The sequence below is a fragment of the Dermacentor variabilis genome, chromosome 1 (genome assembly GCF_050947875.1).
Source record: "Dermacentor variabilis isolate Ectoservices chromosome 1, ASM5094787v1, whole genome shotgun sequence".
NCBI classification, from domain to species: domain Eukaryota; kingdom Metazoa; phylum Arthropoda; class Arachnida; order Ixodida; family Ixodidae; genus Dermacentor; species Dermacentor variabilis.
In genome coordinates, this window is record NC_134568.1 from 145,740,498 (window position 1) to 145,761,027 (window position 20,530).

At 43.8% G+C, this 20,530-nt stretch overlaps 3 protein-coding genes across 7 annotated transcripts in view; 2 read left to right on the forward strand and 1 right to left on the reverse strand.

Moving 5' to 3' along the window:
- Positions 1-13,848, reverse strand: part of EndoB (SH3 domain containing GRB2 like, endophilin-B) — a 92,818-nt gene extending 78,970 nt beyond the window's left edge. The window contains exons 1-3 of one of the 3 annotated variants that reach the window (XM_075697259.1): positions 13,545-13,847; positions 12,643-12,784; positions 8,480-8,605 (exon numbers count right to left, since the gene is read on the reverse strand). In XM_075697259.1, coding sequence (XP_075553374.1) covers positions 8,480-8,605; positions 12,643-12,784; positions 13,545-13,616 — 340 coding nt within the window. In that variant the 5' untranslated portion in view covers positions 13,617-13,847. Of the gene's footprint in view, positions 1-8,479; positions 8,606-12,642; positions 12,785-13,544 lie in introns of all 3 variants that reach the window. The other 2 variants (XM_075697243.1, XM_075697252.1) reach the window with 2 other exon arrangements.
- A 193-nt stretch (positions 13,849-14,041) lies between these two features.
- LOC142586033 (peptidyl-prolyl cis-trans isomerase FKBP8-like) lies at positions 14,042-15,375 on the forward strand. The gene has a single exon (XM_075697262.1). The coding sequence runs from the start codon at positions 14,345-14,347 to the stop codon at positions 15,353-15,355; it is 1,011 nt and encodes a 336-aa protein (XP_075553377.1). The 5' UTR covers positions 14,042-14,344; the 3' UTR covers positions 15,356-15,375.
- Positions 15,376-15,420: 45 nt separating this feature from the next.
- LOC142586041 (uncharacterized) overlaps positions 15,421-20,530 on the forward strand; it is a 116,796-nt gene continuing 111,686 nt past the window's right edge. For 2 of the 3 annotated variants that reach the window (XM_075697284.1, XM_075697271.1), the window contains exons 1-2: positions 15,421-15,781; positions 15,873-15,940. The gene's annotated coding sequence lies outside the window, so the exon portion shown is untranslated. The remainder of the gene's footprint in view (positions 15,782-15,872; positions 15,941-20,530) is intronic. The other variant, XM_075697277.1, reaches the window with a different exon arrangement.

Below are 20,530 nucleotides of genomic sequence, written 5' to 3' on the forward strand. Positions count from 1 at the left end.
GCTCATACGACCAACACGTGTGGCTGTCCTGAAAGTTCAGGCGAAGATCAAGAAAACGAAGAGACCTATCAACCGGCATCTCATGAGTAGTTTGAAGGGGGGCTAAGTAGTGCTTAGCCCCCCTTCAAGCTACTCATGAGATGCCATTGCTTAATATCATTGCTTAATATCATTTAAGCAATGGATTACCAACTTGCCCGGAATGCTGCACTCTGGTCATGCAGCCACTTCAGAGCTGCGACACAGGCTGTGTTGCTGGCTGTTCTCTGGTTGGCAATTGGTACTGACCATGCCACCACACATTGCTGCCGCACAAGAAAACGTGAATGTCCACCTATACAGCTTCGCTGTAGTAGTGAAATAAGTTCAATTTCCTAATCAAATCAAATCCCAACAGTCAAGAAAGATAACTTTCGAATATTAAATTCAACACAGTATTTTTTCTCATTTCTAAACAAAGCAAAACAAAGTTTGCATGAAGGTCAATTTAAAAAAAAGGCACTTATTTAGATTATTCGACACATGCATGCATGGTGCCATTTGCAATTTGATGTATACAGCCAACTGAGGAACTTAAAAACGAAAATCAACTGCTTTCAGTTAGCAGGTACGCCATGACAATGACAGTAATGAAATAAGAGGACAACACATCACAAGATGTGTGCAGTGTTGTGCTTGTTCAAAGGGAGAGGCCCGGTGCTACAGCACTGCGCATTGTTCTAAAAGAATACAAATGTCGTAAGACTGGCCAAATAATAAATTGAATTGCTTAAACTACAAGTTCTTATTTAGGCAACCTAAATTTTTAGTGAACTGGAAATTACTGAGCAGAAGTCCAGATCTGCCCATGTGTTTGGCAAGGCAAAAATTGGGAATGTGCTGTGTTGACCACCATGTTTCGCGACAGTAACCACGAACTTTATTCAAAAGAAGCTGAAAAAATGCCAACAATTGCTGCAAAGCCTGACAAAAGGTAGAAATCTCATCACAGGTAAAACTGTGGTGTCATCTTGGTGGCAGGAAAAATACCACTGATTTGATACAATGGAATTCAAGGTTAGGCAGTGCAGCACAAGTTCTTGGTCTGGCCACCCAATCTTGAATGCCATACTGATACCACAGCTCCACATTATGATAGGTGGAGCATCACAGGCAACCACCTGCATCAGCAAAGTGACAGTGCCGATGCAGATCATGTCATCTGTTTTCCAGTAGTTTGTTTAGTGTATCGTATTTGCATGATTCAAACGCACCCTCACACCTATTCAATTTTTATGGGCTTAATGCAAGAAAATAGAAGTGCACCTGAATGCAAGATGTGCCCCATTTACAAAAGAAAAGTATAGCATGTCCCCATGCTTGCGATCAGAAAAAAAAAAAAAATGAGACGTGCAGAATTTCACTTCACAGAAGATAAAAAAAATTTTTTAATGAGCTTTCGTAATGAAAGCAGTGCATCATCATCGCCATTTGTGCTTCATTGATCACAGATAGCAAACACACAAGGCTGTGTTCTCGAGTGATCACCATTTAGAGATTTTACTATCACTTTCACAATATTTTATGTGACTATGCATCAGACTTGCCAAAATACGCGGCTGAGAGCGCTCCTGACACTCTGTGCAGATAGCGAGGTCGGCACAGCACCAGAAACGCTGGTGGCTATATACGCCGATGCATTCAGTGCAGAGTTGCACAAAACCTTGCAAAAGTGATAGCATCTTCGAAAGTGATCGTAAACGTACACAAAATGAACCTACAATTTAAGAAAACGCGCTCTGCCACCATCATAGAGTTAGTTTACTAACTCTAGAGGAAAAGCTGGCCAAAAAAAAGTAGCAACCGCAAAGGTGGTGCCATGTTGCTATGACTCATTTTTGTAGAACTAAGAATATTCATAATGCTATGTAAAAACAAGCATTTACAAGTATTATGTATGCATGGACAATGTTTAAAGGTCTTTCCATATGTTTTTCAGAAAGATCGGATGGCTATTTATAATATTTACAGTGCCTGAAAGGATGTGTTCGCAGGCACCTGAACTAAATGGCGCCACCATACTGAAGGAGGCTCGAGATCGTGTTGATCGTGCGTCTCGTCTGAATCGCATCTCGTCGCCTGTGCCTGCACGCCTGCACAGGGTAGCAACATGGCGGTGTCCTTGCAGTTGCCGATTTCAATGCATGGGCACTATGAGGAGCTTTTCCACAAGAGTTGGTTATATTAACTCTATGGCTGCCATCTGATGATGGCAATGATGCTACATCCAACAGCTCTGATGGTAAGCTGTTGCCAATGCCACGAACACTGTTTTGGTTTTGCATCAGATTCTAACGCACAGGCAATTTTCAGACCCATTTTTACATTTTATTTACATTTATTACATTCATGTAAATATAGCATGTCTGTAATAACAACTTCCCTTTGCTTCACAGCTACAATGCGTCCATAAGTGCTCGTCTCATTGTTCTGATAAAGGAAATGATCCTGTTTCATGCAGTCATCTGTACATTTTATTAATGTAACGAAAGTTATTGCTTATGTTGGGCATGCAATGTGTGATTGTCACATCCTTTATACGCCTTAGAAATTCCAACTTGCTTGCCACTTATAGTACAAAGCAGAACAAAAGTTCAATGCTCTGCTAAGGCATCTGTCTCAAAGGAAAACTTTGGACATTTGTACCTAATCCCACTGATTTACAAACTGACATTAGTTACTGGGCAGTGCGACTTATATAAAAAAAATAATGTTATTTGCATGCAATGGCATTATAATGTTAAAGAATAAAAGCTGGCCAAACAGTCACAATGCATGCAAAATGCATTTTCAACTACGCATGTTTTTATTAAGATAACAATTATAGCTTTATGGTAAGTACCTTTAGATCATCTTAACGCAAATAATCGAATTAATTTTATATTGTGTTAACGTAAATAATCAACCAGCATTTAAAGACACAAACTCATTACAAGGCTCGAGCCTGGTATCAATTCATTAAGTTGTCAATAAAAAAGATGGCAAACATTACAATTGTGCTGAGTGCACAAATTCAGGTTATCCCTGACAACATCAAACACATAGTAGCTTATATTTGAAGCATTATATTTTGTAATTGTACTCATTTTTTTTCTCTTTGCTGATGCATATTGTCAAAATATGCATAAGGTTCTGAAACACCTCCAAATATATTCTTGAACTCATTCAATTGTGAATGTTTTCATCCAGTGATCATCCCAGCGTAGCAGCTTACTCTGATGGAATGTAGTGGTAAAGGAAAAGAAGGCACTGTACTGCGCAGCTACAGGCTTTCCGCCTGAACTTAATCCAAGGACCAGTAAATTTAATCCGTGTGCCAGTCATCTTAATCTAAGCGCCACTCAATTTATTCCAAACGCCAGCCAAAATAATCCATATACATGTACCTGTTAATTTAATGCAAGAGTAACATGCTTCAAGAACCTTGTTTCAAAGCAACTGAAATTTTGTTAAAATGTTAGGAGTTTATGTTTTAATTTAAAAAAAAAAACAAAGTGGGGAGCAATAGCGTTCTTCCCAATTGACTAATGACAACCTTTGGATGCTTTTCTTTGTGTGTTGAAGGTGGCTCAGAACACAAATTCTCGCAGACAAGTCCGAGGAAATGTCAGCATAGGATTGTTAACTGAGTTAGTGATGTGGGTGTGTGATGTGTGGTGCGCGACATGGTGCGGTGATCGGGACGGTCAGGAGCAGACGACGCTGAGTGCACGCGCGCCGAGGTGGAAGAAGGAAAAAAAAACGACGCTAAAGAGCGTCCGGCACGAGAACGCGCGGCGCATGACAAACAACAAAAAGAAGAAAAGCAACCAATTAGAAAAGACCACGGGGCGTAAGGCAGCCAATCCGAGAATGCCAAATCGGCCAGACCAGAAGAAAAAGCGTGGTGCGCTGGCAGAAAGAGAGGACACGCAAGGAGACGCAGGGGAGACGCCAGGAGAGTTCCAGGAAGCAACGGCAGGAGGAGGTCAACCACCGGAGCGGGCGTTGAAGACGGGCCGTCGGGTTCCCGACCCGAGCCCACCAGGACTTCACCCGGCCGGGGCCTCCTGCCAACCCGTTCCTGTGCGTTGCCCGTCTACCTGAGCGGGCCGCCAGCTGCTCAAGGCAGGTGAGCTTCTGCGCCAGTGGGCAGGACGAGAACAGTCGGGCTTCGGGCCCGAGTTCTAAGCCAGCTGCCCGGCCAGAACGCCACACCCGTCTGTCGTGCTTCTGTGCCCGTGGGTAGGGCAAGAGCAGTCGGGCTACGGGCCCGAGTTCTACGCCAGCTGCCCGGCCAGAACGCTGCCCCGTCTGTCGTGCTGCCTGCTGCCCGAGGCCGGCGTTCGAGCTTCTGCGCCCGTGGGCGAGACGAGAACAGTCGGGCTTCGGGCCCGAGTTCTACGCCAGCTGCCCGGCCAGAACGCCGACGCCGTCTACTCGCGCCACCAAGCCGCCTGCTTTTCCTCGCCTAGCCAGAGCTGGCGCGCTCCGGTCGCCCGGTCGGTCAGCTTACGCCGCGACCTATGGTGAGACCGGCGCCACTCCTTTCGCCAGCTTGTCCCTGCACTCGTGGCAAGCCCGGACTCGCACACCCGTTAACCTCATGCAAGCCCTATATGTGTTCCCTGCCGCAATGTCTGCTTGAGTGTTTATTTTAGGCATGCTTTCTATTTTCCTTCTATTTACTTTATGCCTCTTTTTAGTTTGATTAAAAAGTCTTTGTGTGTGTGTTCAAACCAACGGCTTTGTCCTCAATTGGGTTCTCGGAGGCTCCGCCTAAGAGAACCAACCGAACCATTGAGTACACGAACCTTTGCCCCATATTAGGGTCATCACAGGGTGCAATGTTATCTTGGGTATCAACTGAAACACCAAAGAGTGACTCAATGATGATCATTATGGTGGGCTTCCGGTCACACCTCTCCACTCAAGACGTCATGCTCCAGCTCTACCACCAGATTATCAATGACCTAACTAGTGGCAACCGGGCCATCCTCGGCCTAGATCTGGAAAAGGCATTTGACAATGTAGCACATGCAGCAATCCTGAGCCACATAAACAAGCTCAACTTGGGTGAGCGAAGCTCCGACTACGTCAGAGAATTCCTGTCGCGCCGCACAGTCACCCTCTCGGTCAGCAGCATGACATCCGACGAACATGCACTAGGAAGCACCAGCACTCCTCAAGGGTCGGTCATATCCCCGCTCCTTTTCAACCTCGTGTTCTGGGTCTCGGCCTACCTCGACGAGATCGATGGCCTCCATCACGCCTTGTATGCAGACGACATCACCCTGTGGGTCAACAAGGGCAGTGACGGTCAGATAGAATGCACCTTACAAGCAGCTGTCTCTGCAGTTGAAACCTACCTCCAAGACACAGGTCTCCGACTATCTCCACTCAAATCGGAGCTGCTCGTCTACCGCCCGCGCCGCCGGCCCAAGCCTACAGCCGAATCGCGCCAATGTGACGACATAATCCTCTATACGCAAGACGGCTCCTGCATTCCCTGAGTCCCGAAGATACGCATCCTAGGCATGCATATAACAGCCAACGGGTCAAACATAGAAGTTATTCGCAAAATCGAAGGCAAGGTTACAGCGGCTACCCGCCTGATCAAACGTATTACAAACAAGCACACGGGCATGAAGAAGGACAGTGTCATGCGCCTCATACACTCTTTTGCAATCAGTCACGTCACTTGTGTGGCTGCCTTCCACAAGTGGAATGTCATCGAAAGGGAGAAAATCAACACCCTTATACACAAGACTTACAAGATCGCCCTTGGCCTACCAGAGTTCACAAGCACTGCTTGTCTGCTACAGCTGGGGGTATACAACATGCTTAAGGAAATCGTGGATATGCAAAGAGCCTCTCAACTCGAACGTATGTCTCTGACAGCCATGGGCCGGTACATCCTGCAGAAACTTGGCTTCAACTACCACGTCCAACATGGTCAGAAACAGGTCATTCCACCCGACCTCAGCGACACGCTGATTGTCACCCCTATCCCTCGAAACATGCACCCCGAATTTAATCGGGGCCGACGCCAAGCCCGTGCCAAGGCACTGCTGCGCTCTTTCGGTGGAAAGAGGACTACACGCTTTGTAGATGCCGCAGAATACACACGAGAACACCAGTTCACAGCCGTAGTCGTAGACGTTAGCTCCCGGCTTACGCACGCGTGTAGTGTCGCGACGAAATACCCCGAAACAGCGGAAGCGGTAGGGATTGCGCTTGCGCTTACCGACCCCCTCTGCGAGGCAGTTTTTAGCGACTCACAATTCGCAGTTCGCAACTACGCGCAGGGGCGCATTTCCTCCGAAGCTCTTCAGATTCTAAGGAAAGCTGGTCGACAGCACTTCGACAGCACCGCAATCATGCGGTTTCCAGTGCACGTCGCCACCCCCACCGATGAAGGCCCCCCTAACTTGAATGAGGTAGTACACCGCTCAGCGCGAGAATTGACCCGCCGCGCAGAATCGGAGACGGGCTCTTCGAGTTCGGAACTCCTGGTTCAAAACGCGTGAGAATGCTTGGTCAGGTACAATGACATCACCAAGCACTACCAGCTAGGCAGGCGGTTGCTGCCCCCCCTCACCCCATGCTTAAACGTCGCCAGGCAGTCGTCTGGCGACAATTGCAAACACAAACCTTCCCCAGTCCGGTGCGATTGCAGCACATTTTCCCCACGCAATACCCGACTGCTCTTTGCAAATTATGTCAGGAAACTAGAGCGATGCTGTCACACATGTTGTGGGAGTGTCGTGTTACATCAGCTACAATGGTAATAGCTCCGGAGGCTCTTGCATCGAAGTGGGTCGCCGCTCTGCGCAGCTCCAACATCAAGACACAGGAGTGGGCTGTCCAGCAAGCCCGAGAGGCAGCGACAAGGCAAGGCCTCGAAGTCCCCTCATGGGAGACCTGAGCCCGGGTCGTCAAATTTGCTGGATTCAAAATAAAGTTGTTTTCATCCATCCATTAGGTACTGGTAGGCCTTAGTTACTAGTGAATACGAATAACTCTTTCTGCTGGCGCTATCGGTAGCTTTCAATCGAATACATCGTCATCGACACGATTCAAATACTCATGAAATTAGCAATTAAGTGCATGATACACCTAACTGACACAGTCAAGTAAGTAGCGAGCACAAGTTACTTACTATGCTCGGTTCAGTGTTATCGTTTAAATGCGATAATGTCATGGATATCAAATGAAATGTCATAAAATGAGTGACTCAACACCGCCTACTAGGAACTGGTGTGCTAAGTCACTAGTGATTATGAACCACTTATTTTCTCTGAGAGTGGCAGCTTTCATTTGTGCATGTCATCAATGGTATCAATCAAACTGTTATAAAATGAGTTTTTGTTATTGCCAATTGATAACGCCGAGTCATTAGTGATCACTGGTGATGTGCTTGGTTTGGTGCTCTTCTACTTTCACGCAGCATAGTGTCATTGATTAGTATGGTGTTAGGTGATGAATTCAACTGAAAGCTACTGATAGCAGCAGCAGGAAAAGCTATTTGTATTCACTATTAACCAAGGCCTGCCAGTGCCTAGTGATCATCGAGTCACTCTGTGTTTCAGTTGATACCGAACACAACATCACACCTGCATCACTAACTCTGTTAATGATCCAATACTCGCATTTCCTCAGATTTGTCTGCAAGAATTTGTCTTCTGAGTCGCCCTGAAAACATAAAGTGTCCAAAGGTTTTCATTAGTCACGTGAGAAGAACACTATTGGTCCCCCACCTTGCTCTTCTAGTTTGAATAAAATTAACCCCTAATATTTTAGAAATACTTTAGTTGCCGTGAAATTTGAATGTTCTTGAAGGACACTATGTTTGGATTAATTTGGCTGGTATTTGTATTACATACAGTGGTTCCTGGATTAAACTGATTGGCACTTGGATTAATTGACTGGCAGTTGGATTAAGTTGAATGGCACTTGGATTAAACTGACTGGCACTTGGATTAAATTGACTGGTGCTTGGATTAAATTCAGCAGAAAAACCTGCAGGTGAGTGTGAGAAATAATGAAGTCAATGTATGCATCATAAAGCTAGGATCATGTGTAATTAGCATCAGCTCTTATCATGTGAACAAGCTCTCCAGTCTACCTCCTTCTGTAGTCTTCACTAAAGGGCAATTCAAATTGCTGTAGCACACGTCTCCTCTAAAGAAGAAGACAGCATAGAAACACACAAAGGCACAACCCATAACACACACACACACACACACACACACACACACACACACACACACACACACACACACACACACACACACACACACACACACACACACACACACACACACACACACACACACACACACACACAAAAGAAAAGGCCCATTAGCCACTGCCAGCAACAGCTGACTGACCTTCACTTTCTTGCAATTGGCTGTACATAGCACAAAAACAACAAAAAAGCAAAAAAAGTAATTAGTACCGTAAGAGGTGCCAGGACCAAAGTCGGTTCCAGCGTCTATCATGTCTTGGCCCAGTAGCTCAGTATTATTTAGCCTGTCTCGTTTCTTGTCAAGCTTTTCAAAGAGATAATCTTCTACCCGCACATCTGCAGTAAGTATGAAAGAATGAAAGGGTAACAATGCTATTAGGCACTTTGTGTGAATACATGCCAGGTCTGTACATGACTATGTTTACATTATAATGGTATACATGGTTAATGGCAGACATTCAGGATTTCGTAAAAGCAAAATGTTGCAGCCCATTTCGTTTTCAGGATCCACAAAGTGCACTTCATTAAAGCATGTCATATGCTAAAGAGTTTGTCAACTGGAACATACATTAAAGCACTAAACCTGAAGTTCTAATGTCACATTTGACATCCTATGGCTGTTATATCATGAGAAATACTTGTATTTCCAGGGCATTACATTCATGTCACGTAGCCAAAGGGTGAGCATGGCTATTATATTTTACTATTCATATGCACTTCTGATAATTGTTGTCGTTTGCTGAACAACTTTCTGTGGCAATGAGAGGAAAGCCACAGGGAAGTTTTACAATCGGAGGTCTACTTTGTATTATTTTGCTGTTTTAAGATGTTTATGCTTTCTTTTGCCCAGCTTAAATCCAGTTGAAAATGTAGGACTTTTTTCAGGAGTACTCTTACTTGTGCATGCTTTCCCCCTGTAGCTTTCTCTTCATTGCCCCAGAGAGATGTCCATGAGCATAAGAGCAACAGCAACCCAATTGTCAATTTACTCCTCCGAATACCAATGAAGTTAATGCGTTTAGGAAATTAAGTATGAAATGAACTCCCAACATGTCATTTCTTTTTTCTATAAAAATTGCAGTGTCTACAATTCTACGTAACCTATGCTTAACAAGTCTTTAACTTTGCAGCATTTTTCTTGTTGCATCAATATTAACATACTTCGACTTCAGCCTATGTATTGTTGGGTTGTGTTCCTGCAGAGCATAATGCCTCAGGTAGTGCAGGGAATTCTGTTTACTGGCTTAGTAAATCAACACCCTGTGAGACAGAATATGGTCCGAAACTGGTTGATAAATTGCCAAGGCAAAACAGTCAGAACTGTTTCATTTTCAGTGCCCCCCACTGTTCAGCCTTGGGTTTGTATTATGGTTAGGTTAAATTATGGTTGTCGGTTGTATTATGGTTATGTCTGTTGCCCTCCCTTTCCATCATCCTTGTGCCTCAAAAGGCACTGTATACACTTATGTAAATATAGGTCTCCTCGATTTGGCTGCACTTTCTGCACTAGTTCAGGGAGTGCAGCACTCTAGCACTCGATTTGCCAGTGCAGCTAGCGCCACCTGCACTTTGGCACTCGATTTGACGTCGTGCTGCACGAGTTCATGTACACTTCGGCACTAGATTCTCCGCAAGTCCTTTTCTCGTGCACGTAGTGCAAGGCTTTTGATAGCAGACGACACATGCGCCTCCGTGGCCATGCGGGTGTTGGTAGAAGGCATCGATGGCGCCTGTTATTAGTAACGCAGCACGGACGCCAGTTTTCTTCAGAATGTGTACGCAGCATCTTGTTAAGGGCGCTTTCCGGGTTCAGCTACTGCTAAGTGCACTGAAGGCCGGGATTTTCCCTCAGGTCACAGTCGTTTGTATTAATTTTCACAAGCTTACCGCTATCTCGACGTTAAAAACCACATCGGTCAGTCGTTTGAAACGTTGTGCCATATATGATTCAGAAATGTGTGGAAACCGCGCTCGGTCATGCTTTCTGAATAATGATGCCGAAGTTGAACTAATTTCTAGGTACTAATACATAAATTCTTTCTACAGGACCAAAAAGGCCATTGCGCACACGTTTAAGCTCACGGCACACACCAACAAAAGAAAAGCCACAGTCGCCCAGTCGCAGCAGACGAAGGCCTGTACGTTCTTGCACTTTTGTCCTCGATTTGACCGCTGCACTGAGAGCGCTAGTGTCGCGCTACACTTACACTTGAAGAACTGGCGCTGCACTGGCACGACACTTTTCTGAACTAGTGCAAAAAGTGCAGCCAAATCGAGGAGACCTTATATGTAAACTGCTGGTTGGCATCCACACAATGAAATAATCTGATATATTATTAGAAAACTGAGCTCACACATTAAAGCAAGCACACTGAGCATATTGTTAAACATCATCTGAACAACAAAGTATGTATGTGCATGACAGTTCCCTGCACAGTGCAAGGCTAGATGAACCAGTGCCGGCTTGAAATAATGGTTATTTTTGTTCCTGTCACATAAGCGTCTGTCTGCTGCCCAAAATGCAACAATTGGAACAATAGAACAACTAAGGTTATAGATAATACGCACAATTGTACAAACATTGAGGCAACAAAAAAAATGCACTGCACAATTGCAACACTCAGAAGCTTTCAGATTAGTCTGTTAAATGCAGTTGAACAGTATGCATGTACACAGATAAACATGAAAAATAAAGAAAAAGCAACAAAAGAGGAGACTGCCTACAAGGATGAATGAAAAAATAAATTCAGCACAAGAACCACTACAGATCCCCTGCAAACTCTTCCATAACTTAGCCTCCCTGCACAGCAGAAATTCCTTGTGTGGCTGCGACAGTGAAGAAATTGAGGCTGAAATTTGATGCAACAGTCTCCTTTAAGTATTAGGCAGATGGATGTGTGATCAACGCAGATATATGCCACACAGTGGGTTGCCACCGCTGCTTTTTATATGCCTCTGAGTACCACTGGCAAGAAAGTGCACCCCCTTATGGAGAGGTAGAGATGTCCGTGGCGAAGGGTCATGCGTTACAAGACTCCATGCTGCACTTAGAATACATGACGTCATGGATTTTTATGGTGTATACTCAGATCTAGTTATTTGTTTATAGGTAAAAGGACTCCATTTATTCTAAAGAAACCAGAATCAACCTAGCAAGTTTCTCTTAAATTTTTCTGTGCAAAAAATTCACCAACGATTATGATACTCTCTAATGCAAAATATGAGCATAGCTCTATACGCGTTTTCATTTCGCGATATATTGAGGCAAAGAATTTGAGAGAGACACGTAGCAGAGTCAGCAATCATCTAAAATCTGATCTTCTAATCTATGAGTCAAGTGCATTGGCTTTTATACATGACTCGTAGAAAGTTCCAGTGTAATTGCTGGCAGCACATGGCTTCCAGAAAGTACTAAACAATTTGTGGCGTGCATACAATCAGATTACAAAACAATTCCACACCATGACCATCGAAACAAGTGCGAACGAGACCAAACCAAGGAAACGAACCAAACCAAACAAGCGCGAGCAACAGCTGACGCAAGCATTTCATAGTATGAAATGAGCAGTCCGGCTGAGAACAGTTACGAGTATACATCGAGCGGTTGGGTGGGTCCGCATGACACCAGTTTCCCACGCGCACGTCACTGAAGGGGCAGCTCTCATTGGTCTCCGCCGTTCGTGGCTCGCGTTTTCCATATCACTCATGTTCATCATTCATGTTCACTCTTTTAAGTTTCGCTGTGCTCGTTCGCTCGGTTATGCCACCACAGCCACTCGTCGCAGGAATGGGCGCCTAAGAGCGACGCTCTAATACGGCCTAAATACAAGAAAATACTTTGAAATATGTTTGTAACACTTGCCTAACAGCACCGAGGTTCCGGCATAAATAAAAGGAAGTTTAGCCTTTATTTTCTCTAGTAATACACTCCAAAAAAGTTTAAACCCTTTGGGGATATCTTGTCCTCAAAGAATAATTGTCATCTGTTTTGCTTTCATTTTCTTACTTGAAAATTCTGCACTCACTACTTTCCTGTCAAGAATGCCATGTCACGCGGATAACACACATGCTTTTCATGACCTGTAAGTACCAGGTGCACAGCATTAAAAAAAGGAAAGGCATGCAAGGTAGATGATTATTGTTTGGGGACAAGATAAGCCCCAATGGGTGAAAACTTTTCTTAGAGTGTAGTCAACCTTCCGCAAAATGAATGACAAGATGAAGTTGAAAGAATAATTTACCAGCCTAAATTGACTTTTGTGTTGCTCTTTAGTGTCTCTTTAATAGGTCTCTATGAAGATGGAAGTGGTTGCACATCTGTTTTAACACGAAGGGCACTTCATTAATCTAATCTAAGCAGGAATTTCACTTACTTGGATTGGGTTGAAGGACTGCTTCCGTTTTACCAACCAGCCTTTCAGTCCAATACTTGGTTCTGTCAGAACGTTGAGCCAACGTCTCAAAGTGTGCATCAAGTTCAGTTTTGTCTGATGTTCCCAGTCGTTCCTCGGTGTACTGTTAGAGAAAAAGAGGTTACAAGCCTCACTGATATATTCAGGCTTCGTTTTTCATAGCTTCCGCGAGTCACCTCCAGCGTAATCTTCCCAGTTAACCTGTCTGGTTGGATGAATGAAAAATGTATCAGCCAGCATGGCAATCAGAAAAACAATGCACAATTTAGTACTCAGTTATAAACAATGCAGATGAAGAGTAACTGTAGTGCTTGATGAGCTAATTTTTTAGTAGCCCTGTCGCTTTCACAGGTAACAGACAAACAGTAAAAGTTATAAAAAGTAGCGAGTGGCTGAAGTGATTCTTCGGTGCTGATACCAACATGCGACTGCTTTCAATGCCACGATATGTAAAACATTGAAGTACAATAGGTTCTGCTATAAAAATGGCGCCTTCAATACACACGAGGGACATGGGAAAAACATGAAATGAGAAAGTTGAACTCGTCTAGAGCCCCTGTGCCTGCTGCGATAAGACATAAGCGGTCGTGCATTAGGCATCGTTAGTTAGCTCAGACAAGACGAAAAATAGCGCGTCCAGCACCTCGTTTAGCAACACGCTTTCTTTGCTTTTCATTAAAGCAGATGTAATCCGCGGTGCTCACAATAAACGCTACTGATGCTCACGATCATGCAGCGATCTCTGCGTTCGAAAGTACCCGTCATGTCGAACATCAACGATAAGGCGTGCATAACAAACCAATAAGGGGCGCAAAACCAGACCACAGCGCACGTGGATTAGTGCATAACGTTGTTACTGTCACCTGAACGGCTCTGGTGAACACGGTTGCAGCTTCTGTTGCAAAACCTTTGAAAGACTTGACGCTAAAGTCCATCGCTCAGCTGCTCCAAAACATGCGTCAACACCAGCTGAATCACGCTCAACGAGTCGATGCGAGGACCTTGGCCGATTCCCTCCAAAGTCAGGTCTCTTCAGAAGCTTGCTCTAAAGTTGGGTCAATAGTAAATTCAGTCTGAAACAAGAAATGACAATGATAAAAAATTAACGAGGGCCCCACAGAGGTTCGCTGCTGGATGGCTATGGATGTCACCCCCCGTGCAGACAGCCACCCGCAACAGCAAGTGCGGTCGGGGCGATTCGCTCTCGCGCACCGGGCGTTCCAAGATGCGCTTTTGCTGTTTTGTCATGCTAAGCATTGGAACTTATTGGTTATTTTATATTCTTCAAATTAATACCAAAAAATGTTCCAGCGTATTAACATGGTACTAATCTAAATGTGTTTGTAATACTACGCAACTGACGCAACGAGCCATGTCTTGCGCTGTAATTGTCATTCGTAGTTGACCCATGTTGACCACGGTTGACCGTGAAATAACTCAAAGTACTGAAGTGGGAGTACCTGCGCCGTTCCTGTTCCCTTGAACAAAAACCCACGCAAGCGCTTGACCACTTCAAAGCGTACTGTGTGAAACGCCGCAAGTACTGTCAAAAATGCGTTTCTGAAGTTTTCATGAGGCCTTCGGCACTGCCATCGTATCATCACCGTGTGTGCATCACTGTGCAAAGAGTGGTCTTTGAGTGACTAGCGCGTGAAGCAGTGCAATGAGTGATAAAGACACTCATTTTGAACAATGGGAAGCGCCCGACAAGTCATTTCGCAAAATAATTGTAAAGGCCGGGCACATTGGAAAGAAGCCTTTGCATGAGTCGTCTTGTCGCTGTAATGTTTTATCGGACGAGGAAGGAATTGTTGGTCTTGGAAGTGGCATTCGGACTAAAACCTTAGTCATCGGAGATGTTTCGAGCGAAGTGGAACTGATCCTTGAAAAATGCTTGATGACAATGAACACTGAAGAGGTTTGCGATTTATTATTTACTCTTCCGCTAAGCATTACAGTGCCGTACGTACCGAAAGCTGCCTACCTCCACTGTGGCAACCGGCCAGCGACAGACCGCAGCAACGTCTCACGCGTACAAGGGGACACTATGAAAGACAGTAATAAGGAAGCAGGCGATGTGTCGCATAACAGAGGAGCACCACCCGAGAAGCCCGATGTGACCCCTAAGAGCTACAGAGTTCGAATAGAACTGGAAACGTTTAGCAATGTTCCCCATGTCTGCGATATGACTAGTGCAGACAAGTGGCGACACGCATGTGAACACAGGGATAAGGGCAGTCAGTTATTCTCTGCAAAGCACTACAGGTGGGCCTTCAGACACTTTAGCTGGTCGTACAAGTATGTAATTTCATTAGAACATGATACTGTACCTGATGATGTGACCAGACAGCTAGAACTAGACATCCAAGGTTTGAAACTAAAGTGTCTGCTGAACCTTGCAGCATGTCAACTACAGAATTATACCTACGATCATGCCGTTGAAAATTGCACTCTTGCCCTGGAGATAGACCCAAACAATGTCAAAGCCTTATACCGACGTGGCACTGCACTAATCCAATTACAAGAGTATGAGCGAGCTAAATGTGACCTTGAGCAGGCCAAGCATTTGGACCCCAAGAATACTGCTGTTGATACACAGTTGGAGATTGTTAAGGAGCGCACATGCAAGCTAAACAGATATTTTGCTGTAGCCATGAAGAAACTGTTTCAATAAAGCTGCTTAAATAAGTGTAATTTACAGAAGCTTTTTTATCTCTGCATACAGCTTGTAATTGTGCATTGCAGTGGCTAAAAATGGTAGACGACCCTAATCTTTGACTTGGGCGTCTATTATTAGTGGCACTTGCAGCACAGTGTTGGTGTTCTTTAGGTTAAGCGACTGAACCATAGAATAAAGAACGTCCTTCCCCTGGCATGATATGCAGGCAAGGAGCAAGCGCTGCACGCGCCACCTGGCAAGGCGTAGCCCCCAGCGAGCGGCGCACGAAGTGCACATTACGCGCCCTCTCCAGTGCCAACGTCAAAGCACGTAACAAGTGCATGCGCAGCTGTTGCGAGCAGGTGAGCGCTGGGAGAGAAGTGAGAGAGGAGGGAGTCACATAACATCTGCTTTGCTAGGCAGATGTTCAGTCTATGCCAGGCAAGTTTTCCATTAATTAGCTGGTTAAATATGCCATATTCTTTTGTGTGACATCATTAGTGATGTCGTTACTTGTGCTTTCTACTTCCAGATTTCCAGGAATTTTGCCAAAGTAGTGCTCATATGGCTGGTCTCTAAAATCTATGATTCTGCATTTTGGTGTGTAGTAATCAAGTGATTTCTAATTCTAATTATTCCACACACTTCAGTAACTCAACTTCTAACTAGTAACTCAACTTCTAACTAAGCTTATGCTCTGATATATCTATAATGAAACCCATGAATTTTGTACTGTACTATTTATTTTTCTATGTTTTTCAGATTTATTTTTAATTTTGTTTCTGGTCATCTTGGGAGGTGAACTGGAAGTGCTGTAAGGAAACAAGAATGTCAATCGCTGCTCGGGCCACTAAAATTGTGAAGTTTGTTTTACATGTTGCCATTTTACTTGCAAATTTGCACCTCCAAATTGCAAGTGCAAATTCTGCCCTTTTCTGCAAAATCGGACTTGCAAGTGAACTAATAATGTGGATCGTTAGACGCATCACTGTCGCTGGCCTGCTCAGTTCTTGTTTTGACAGAGTAACAAATTCAAACACAAAAAAACTTTTCATGGAAAGTTCCTAGTTTGTTTTACTTTGCTTTTAACCGAAGCAGACTTAATAAGCTTATGCCGAGAACAATGCAGTCTTCCACTAGGTGCTCAAGAATGCCAAAATTACAGCTGCCGTGATCGGTGCACATGAAATGGGCATTTGTGACAAATGCAGTGTAAGATCGCAGCATGTGAAATGGGCATTAGTGCTTAGTGGTGATGGTGTTGTGCTGCTGAGCACAAGGTCGCAGGTTTGATTCCCGGCCGCAGTGGTGGCATTCCGATGTGGACGGAATGCAAAAGCACTTGAGTGCTGTATAATGGGAGTACATTAAAGAACCACAGGTGGTCATAATTAATCTGGCACTCTCCTCTATGGCATCTTTCATAACCCAGTGTCCAGAGTTAATTTTTAACAGACATTATTTAATCCGTGGGTGGGTAAATTTGTTTTGCCTCCCAACCATTCTTTTCATTTTGCCTCGCATTTCCCTGCGCACTTAGTGAAAACAGTCAGCAATGAACACTGCAGACTCCCTTGCAACAAAACTTGAAGGTAAGAAGAAAAAAATGTTTAAGTGAAATAAGTTTGGAATGTCGTGTTATTGGTGGATACAGAAAAATATGTAATGCTCTGCTTCAGTTTTTCATAGTTTACAGTTTACTTTGCACGTGATATGGGCTGTGCATTCATGCACAAAACATTGTCCAATAATTTGGCACTGCAGTCAACGTCAAAGTAACACTGCATGATTTCAACTCCATTCATTTGCAGTTGGTCTGATACTGTAGCACATATTGGATCATAACTGTCCAGATAATCATGAGACTTGTTGTTTGCGACTTAATTTGTCACTTTGATGCAATTAATAGTGTTGATGTTTCTCATCGTAGCTAGCATTAGTGGTTTACACAGTCACTATTCAATTTGTCCCTGTGACGGTATGCAACAAAAGACGTACACTAATAAGCTGAGTAGGCATAATGCTGCAGAGGAGCCATTCAGATAACACTGGGGAAATCTGAAGTCAAAAGAGTTTTCCTTGACTCTTTAGCATCAAGTTTCTGCTGTTCTATATGTGATGCAACAGCTGGTGGAAGTTGTGGCAGCTTTGGTACATGTTTTGCTAACCAAAATTTACAAATAAAAGTTTAATTGAAGTATGTAATCAATGTGCCTAAGGAAAGTCAACTAAAATTGTACACATTTTGTTTGTTGAACTGTTCTGTTTAAGAAATCTTTATTTAATGCTGTCTTTGTGGTTAGGCAAAAAAAACTGAATACTTCGTTTTTTTATTGAATTAGAAAGTGCTGCATTGTTTTTTGCAATTTTCAGAATACTTCTATTTTACCTCAGTACCTATATTAGCAACAATCAGTCGGGCATAATATATCAAAGCTACATGAAAGATTTCTAGTTGAAAAGTAGGATAATTTACTCTTGCTTTCCAACACCATCTAGAGGCAGTTGCGGCAGCCAGGATGAAACCATTATGTTCACTACGAGAAGACTAGCCACTGAGCTACCTCAGTATATTAACCTTGTTATGGCCTTAACACATTTCAGTGATGCATTCATGACGTGCACACAAAGGTATAGTGCCTCAAAAGCAAAAGCACCAATTAATATAATGATGCTTAAAACATGTCAAAACACATCTTGAGACATTTCCGGTTGGGTTTTGCTGCAAAACTGATAAATAGTACACGAAAAATGCTTTGGGAAAAGGAGATGAAAGGTAGACATCTGGATATTTGCTCTCGGTGCCAGTATATTACCATGTAACAGGTTTACTTTTCATTGTTTGTAACATCAAGGGCACTACATGAACAGTTTATCAATCCTAGTGAACACTTCAACCATTCAAAACTTATTGTAGCACATTTGGAATACATAGTGTGCCGAAGGTTCCGTCACATGTGCTTAGGGAAGAGTTCTCATTCACTAGCTTTATGCTGCTACATCTTTAAGGCCCATCCACAAAAAAACACACAACAAAATGCTGCCTTGAATGTGTATGCAGGACAGGCATGACAGTCATTGCAACATAGATATAAAACATACAACGCCTTCATTGAAAATACACACACACACACATAGTGATACAACTTTAGAGAATGTTTCCTGTCTTGCTAGATTACTGGTCAATCCAGAGGGGAGGCCCTGGGACGCCCTTCCCCGAGACATGCTGGCACTTTAGTGCCGATAGTGTTGTGTCATTGCCCTCTCCCCTTAAGGCTACCCTGGATCTGCCCCTGTGGTAGATGATAGGTGTCCACTTTTGCAATCTATAGTTCACTTGGCTTGGCCTTATTGAAAGGTGTTGGTGAACATGCTTGGAAATATTTTTGTGCGAGTGGGCACGTGGGCAATATTTGATGGACCAACAACGGCTCCCACATGCACAACCATTTTTTAAAGGCCCTTCAATTGGTGTGAAACAAGCTTTTTGCTGATCAAGAACATCCAAAAAGTTATCATTTTGCCAAATGCAGCAACCCACAGTCAGTGTTCCTGCTAATTTTACAATCCTTGCAAGGGATGTGGTTTTGCCTGAGAGTGTCCAGGCAGTGTGCAGGCTGTGTAATTTCTTCCCAAAGGCTGGAGCACACAAAGGCAGTTGCAATCTGAGCAGGGGCTACTAGTATTCAGCTTCACTTTCAATCCAATTTTATTGATAAGTAAATTAATATAGAAACAGTTATGTACAGGAAGGGGTCCCAAAGTAAAAACAGCAGGCTTCTGAAAAGTAGTGCATTGCAATGCACCTTAGGGTGAAAATTGCTCACATTTGCACAGAAGGAATGGTAAATAGTTTGGCAGTGAAAGTGGAGTGGGCTGCGAAATGAACAGGAATCTTTGCTTTGTTCTTGTAGAAAAAACATAACTTTACCACATTCATAGCTGGAGCTGTCTGTATGTTCTACAAGCTCTCATTTTTTTATTACAGAGCTTGTTTTAAGCAATTGTTTTGTGTCAGTGTTTGACTAACAGGTTGCCTTCTTTTCAAAGCACTGGGTCTTCAGTGATGGTCGTCCTCAGAAATGCTTGAAGCCATACTACTGGATTAAATAACTTGTATAAGCATTACTGCAGTAGAAATAGAGACTTTTGGGCAAAACAATTATTTAAGTGGACAAAATTCATTCATTAGATAACTTTTTAATTAATGACTTTAGTGTGCATGCTGCAAAATTGAAGCTACTAATTGAACACACTCGTGTTCCTTATGTTGCTTCTGCGGTGAATAAGGGAGGCTATGTGGGAGAACAAGCATAATGAAAATGCACTTTCCCTGCAAATTAAGCCATTCGTGAACTGGTGCCAGTCTTGGAATACCCCATAAATGGACATGCCTTGAGCACTGACTGGCTTCAGTTCCATAATTGTAAGATGTGGAGTGAAGTCAATTAAAAATTTGTGAATTTCAGTCAGTGTTAAGTTTGGGTGCTGTGATATCCTGTGTCGGCTTCCAGTTTCGGTTTCGAATCTTTACGTCGGGGCGCCACTCAGCGCCAAATGCTGTAAGTATACCTGCTGCATTTCCCCTCGCTGGAATAAAGTACCTGGTTCTTTATTCTATGGTCATTCGGTGATTCTTTGTTTGGTCCCCGAATTGAGCAGTCCGGCTCTTCTTTGCGGCGCTTCGCACCCCGGCCGTTAGGCCTCGTGCCGTAGGTCCCGCGTCCGGTTGCCCCGTCGAAGCTACTACAGCTGCCCTCTAAATTAGAAAAAAGAAACAAACATCTACAGCTGTGTAGTTGTTATATAACGAGAACTTTGCACCTGTATTATGACATTTTCTTTTTGCTAGACAATACATGCACAAAAAACAGCATCACATCTTAATTGTTTCATGAAATGGAAAACCGTCATCCATCCATAAGTAGCTCAAAGGTACAAAGGAAACCCACAGGGGTTTTCTTTGCAATTTTGTGGTGTGCATGATTCTTATCCCCTTTCATGAAGCTTCCTCCACCTTGCATATTTCCACAGAAGCCTTTGAGTTTATTAATTCACTCTCACCCAGCCTCCTAGTTAGCTCAGTTGACAGAGTGACTGCCCTGGAAAGGCATTGATGCCAGCCTGCCAGCTGCAGGTTCGATTTGTGGGACAGGATGACTGTGAATAAAAACAAGGGGGGGCTGAGGG

Excerpts from the sequence above, each read along its gene's own strand:
- LOC142586033 (XM_075697262.1), top strand. The coding sequence starts at position 14,345 with ATGAGTGATAAAGACACTCATTTTGAACAATGGGAAGCGCCCGACAAG.